At 46.4% G+C, this 5,377-nt stretch overlaps 1 protein-coding gene across 1 annotated transcript in view; it reads left to right on the top strand.

The window, feature by feature from the left end:
* CGN (cingulin) overlaps window positions 1-5,377 on the top strand; it is a 39,773-nt gene that overhangs the window by 17,022 nt on the left and 17,374 nt on the right. The window contains exons 8-10 of the mRNA XM_006168409.2: window positions 978-1,190; window positions 1,614-1,762; window positions 2,891-3,023. Coding sequence (XP_006168471.1) covers window positions 978-1,190; window positions 1,614-1,762; window positions 2,891-3,023 — 495 coding nt within the window. The remainder of the gene's footprint in view (window positions 1-977; window positions 1,191-1,613; window positions 1,763-2,890; window positions 3,024-5,377) is intronic.

The raw sequence follows: 5,377 nt of genomic DNA, 5'->3' as shown, positions 1-5,377 counted from the left end.
CAGCACCTTAACCACCACACCACGTGCTGACTCTTCTCAATACTACTATCCATTATTAGGCTCCAGAACATGAAGAACCTCTTGGACCAGGGTGAGAGGTTACGACGTGGGCTGGAAACCCAGGTGCAGGAGCTACAGAACAAGCTGAAACAGGCCCAGGGGCCTGAGCCTGCCAAGGAGGTGCTGCTGAAGGTAGGGAGTGGGGTTGTGTACCCCAGACTGCTCTCCTACAGCTGGAGCATCTTCAAGCCACTTTCCCACTGTTTCCCCAAAGTATGAAAAGCAGGGAACTGATTATGGGCACTCCTTAGTGTGCTTTCGAGCACACTGAATGGTGGGGTGGGGTGAGAGCCCACAGTGGCAGGTTTTGTTAATTTGAACTAGGCATCTTGGGTGCTCAATAAATATTTTTTCTTTTTTGAAGAATTATTTAACTTTATCTTATTTATTTACTTATTTTAATTTGACCAGAGAGGGACAGTGAGAGAGAGGGAGAGAAAGAAAGCGAGAAAGCAAGCTGCCAGATGCAGGACTCGAACAGCAGTCGGCCATGTGGGAGTCCAGTGCCACTAACCTCTATGTTACCTGCCAGCCCTCAATAAATATACATACATATATATATATTTTTTTTTTTTGGAGAGGTTTTTGCGATAGGGCGCGTGCACTCGCCAGACATACAGAGAGAGACAGAGACAGAAAGCGAGAAATCACCCCCCCAGGGGGATTGCCACGCCGCAATCCCTTCTCCTCCATTCTCCTCTCGGGATCTTGAGCACGCACACACGCGCACCCGGCATGAGTTTTAAGCCACTGGGTCCGGGACGTGAACCGCAGTCAACTACATGGGAGTCCAGCGACATAGCCATTATGCTAACTGCTGGTCCCCTCAATAAATAATTTTGAACTAAATGAGTGAATTAATTGACAGGTAGACCCTAATAGCATCATCCCTGTCTTTCAACCTTCCCTTTCCCTAGGACCTATTAGAGACCCGCGAACTCCTGGAAGAGGTCTTGGAGGGGAAACAGCGGGTTGAGGAGCAGCTGAGGCTGCGGGAGCGGGAGCTGACAGCCCTGAAGGGGGCCCTGAAGGAGGAGGTGGCCTCCCGTGACCAGGAGGTGGAGAATGTCCGGCAGCAGTACCAGCGAGACACAGAGCAGCTACGCCGGAGCATGCAGGATGCCACCCAGGCATGTGACAGGAGCAGGGGCTGGGAGAGGAGGGTGCTGCCAGCAATGGGTTGCCTTAGGATCTTGTCTTTTTGGACTTTTCTGTTTGCAAGTGAGAACTCCTACTAAAGGACACTTGTGATGAACACCTTGGCCTGGAAGCCTGTGGGGGCCAAGGGAGAAAGCACAGGCCAGAAGAACCATGGGAGTGTGTGACCAAAATCCCATGGGGAGTAACTGGGGGAGGCTTCCTGCAGATGAAAGGGTGCACTACAGCTCTGCAGGGAAAACCTGCTAGCACTGTCCACATTATCCTTAAGATATTGGGGATGCAGCTGGCATGGTTCCCTCCGGACCTGAGCCCTCCCTTCCATTGCACTCACACTTTGGTTTGCAGTGAGCTCTTCCCTCTGAGCCCCAGAACCTGATTCTCTCCTTTCATAGGACCATGCAGCGTTGGAGGCCGAGAGACAGAAGATGTCGGCCCTGGTACGAGGGCTGCAGAGGGAGCTGGAGGAGACCTCTGAGGAGACAGGGCATTGGCAGAGCATGTTCCAGAAGAACAAGGAGGAGTTGAGAGCCACCAAGCAGGAGTAAGGACTTGGCTTCTCTCCCAGGAGTACTTAGCCAGGATCCTTTTTTTTTTTTTTTTTTTTTTTAAATAGACAGACACATTAGAGAGAGAGAGAGATAGAGAGAGAGAGAGAGAAAGAGAGAAACACCTGAGGTGTTTTTTAGGCTGCTGGGGCCAAGACTCGAATCCAGCTCCCAATGCACAGCCCTTTAACCACTGTGCTTCAGGGCTGGGCCTCCCATAATTCTTATATTCCACTTTCTTTCTACCTGTGCTATGCTTTTACTCTACCATTTGAAGTATTACTATTTTAAATTTTGTTAGAGGGTACGTGCTCTTGCCAGAGAGAGACAGACACAGAGCGGGAAAGTGAGAAGTCATCCCCCCATGGGAAATGGTCATACTGCAATCTCTTCTCCTATGTTTCTTCCTTTCAGGACTGTAAGCAGTGTGTTTTTCAAGTCACTGGTTCCAGGACTCAAACTGTACAGTCAGCTATTTGGGTTCCAGCTGCATCAATCACCAGGCCACAGACTGGCCCCCCTTACTCTCTCATTTTTCAAACTGTTCTTCTCCATCCACCTTCTTTCTTCTCAAGACTGGGTCCCCATTGGGGGACCAACACTTAACGTAATGGTTATGTCACTGGACTCCCATGTAGTCGACCGTGGTTCATGTCCCAGACCCGGTGGCTTAAAACTCATGCCGGGCACATTCTCCCGAGAGGAGAATGGAGGAGAAGGGATTGCGGCGTGACCATCCCCCCTGGGGGGGGTGATTTCTTGCTTTCTGTCTCTATGTCTGTTTCTGTCTGTCTGGCGAGCGCACGCGCCCTATAGTGAAAACCTCTCCAAAAAAAAAAAACTAAGCAAAAGACTGGGTCCCCATGTGTTTACCTCCAGAAAGATTTTTTTTTTTTTTCAAAGAAATATTTTATTTATTAAATAAAAAGAGAGAGAGAAAGTGAGAAATCAAGCCACCAGGTTTGGGACTTGAACTGTGGTGAGCCACATGGGAGTCCAGTGCCCCTAACCACCAAGCCACCTGCCAGCCCCTAGAAAGGTGGTTTTTATTGTCTTACTAACCTCCCTCAGGCAGGTGCCCTGACCTGTTTCCTCTCCCCTTTATTTCACCTCGCTGGGCTTAGACTCCTGCAGCTGCGGATGGAGAAGGAGGAGATGGAAGAGGAGCTTGGGGAGAAGATGGAGGTCTTACAGAGGGAATTAGAGCAGGCTCGAGCTGGTGCTGGAGATATTCTTCAAACCGAGGAGCTCAAGAAGGTACTTAGGTGAAGGGCAGAATGGCAGCTTGGGATGATGGGTACCCGCCTCACCTAGCCACGAGGGCCTCCACACTAGTAAAACTGCCTCCTGCACGTTTGGTTTTCAGGTCCCACCCTGCCTGCCTAGTTTTATCTTTTTCCAGTACAGCAGGTCTCTGCTATTCATTGAGTAAAGAGGTTTCTAATGGAAAGGACTGTCAGAGGCCACTGTCAGAGGCCAGGTCGGGGTGGAGCCAGAGGCTGCTGGCTGCCTGCCAAGAGACCTCATGGGTAGCGGCATTTAGGTGGATTTGTGAAACTCCGGGTCATTTTTACAGGCTCAGAAACCTACTTTGACCAGCATAGCAAAAGCTGCTCTGCCTTTCAGGGGGACTCACTCACTACATTTATGAAACAAATGTTTATAGTTAGGATGCTAGCTTATTCATTTACCATGAGAAATTTTATCACCTGGTCTCGAGTACTTGCATTGGCATGGCCGGGTGACCTGCTTGGGAAGCCAATTTGTAATCTGAAGGCTGTGGAGAGAGTATAGAGTCTGGACGGGGGAATTAAAGGATTCCAGTGTTTACGTGCCTGTCTCCCCTGTCTCCAAGGCACAGCCTTGCTGGTGAGGCTGTAAACTGCAAAGTTTATGGTAGGATTTCCTCTCTGGCCTTTTTTTTTTTTTTTAAAGAATTCTTTTATTTAAATTTAACATTAAATGAAAATTTAATTTGAAGTTAAATTTTAAAATTAAAATTTAAATGTAATATTAAAATATTACATTTAAATTTAATATTAAAATAATTTAATTTTAAATTTAAATTTAAATGTATTTATTTTAATTTGACCAGAGAGGGACAGAGAAAGAAAGTGAGAAAGCAGGTCTGGGACTCAAACTGTGGTTGGCCATGTGGGAATCCAGCATCCTCAACCACCATGCCACCTGCCAGCCCCCTCTTTTTTTAGAAAGTCTTTTTTTTTAGCTTTTCATAGGGCATGTATGCTCAGTAAAGAGAGAGAGAGAGAGAAAGTGATAAATCATTCTCCGGGGGATGGCCACACTGCAATCCCTTCTCTTCCATTCTCCTTTCGTAATTTTGGCCACACACACATGCCTGGTGTTTTTCAAGCTGTCTGGTCAGGGACTTGAACTGTGAAGCCAACCATGTGGGATCCTGCTGCCCCAGCCTCAATGCCACCTCCTGGCCCAAAAGTCAATCGTTTTATCGATGTTTTTTTTCTTTTCTTTTCTTTTCTTTTTTTTAAGAGGTTTTTGCCTTATGTGATGCACATTCACCAGAGAGACAGAGACAGTGAGAGGAAAATCAATAATCACCACTCAGTGGGGATGGCCATGCCACAATCCCTTTTCCTCCATTCTCCTCCTGGGATCTTGGGAGGCATGATCGTTCAGGCCACTGGGTCTGGGACTTGAACAGTGGTCGGCTTTGTGGGAGTCCAGCAACATAACTGCTGTGCCATCTGCTAGCCCCTGCATGGATATTTTATAAAAGAGTCACAAATGATAACGTCATAGAACTGAACACTGAACATACAAATAATTTCCTGTTTCTGGTATTTTCATTCATGAAGGGTAAGAATACATCTAATTGTTTAAGGTGACATGAAAAATCTCATAGGGTGGGACCAGATGGTAGTGTGGTGGTTAAGGGTGTTGGACTCCCACATGTCTGACTATGGTTTGAGTTTTGGACCTGGTGGCTTGCTTTCTCTCTCCCTCTCTCCCCCTCTCCCCCATGGTCAAATAAATAAAGTTAAATAAAAATAATTATTTTTAAAAAATCTCATAGGGAACTGGCATTTATAGCTTCATAAAGATCCTTCTAGTTCTACATTGTATTTATTTACTATGCTGGATGTTTAATAGGTACTTAGTTAACAAATTTTATATAAATATATATATTTAAAAGAATTATTTTCTTAACTTCATTTATTATTATCTAAAAGGTATTTTTAAAGATTTATTTACTTAATCCCATTTATTATTATGATTTTTTTTTTTTAATTTGAACAGACAGAGGGAGAGAGAAAGGGAAAGTGAGAAAGGAAGCCACCAGGTCCGAGACTCAAACCGCAGTCAGCCATGTGAGAATCTTGTGCCCTTAACCACCACACCATCTGCCAGCCCCATTATCTTTTAGCAATCTGACCAGAGAGGGACCCGCAGTTGGCATAATGGCTATATCGCTGAACTCCAATGTAGTCTACTGCGGTTCAAGTCCTGGACCTAGTGGCTTAAATTCACGCTGGGCCCAAGATCCCGAGGAGAGTGGAGGAGAAGGGATTGCGGCGTGGCCATCTCCCCTGGGGGGTGATTTCCTGTTTTCTATCTCTCGGTCTCTCTCT

The sequence above is a fragment of the Tupaia chinensis genome, unplaced genomic scaffold, assembly GCF_000334495.1.
Source record: "Tupaia chinensis unplaced genomic scaffold, TupChi_1.0 Scaffold145814_1, whole genome shotgun sequence".
Taxonomy (NCBI): Eukaryota; Metazoa; Chordata; class Mammalia; order Scandentia; family Tupaiidae; genus Tupaia; species Tupaia belangeri.
The sequence above is the reverse complement of the archived record's forward strand: the minus strand, read 5'-3'. Positions and strand labels throughout refer to the sequence as shown.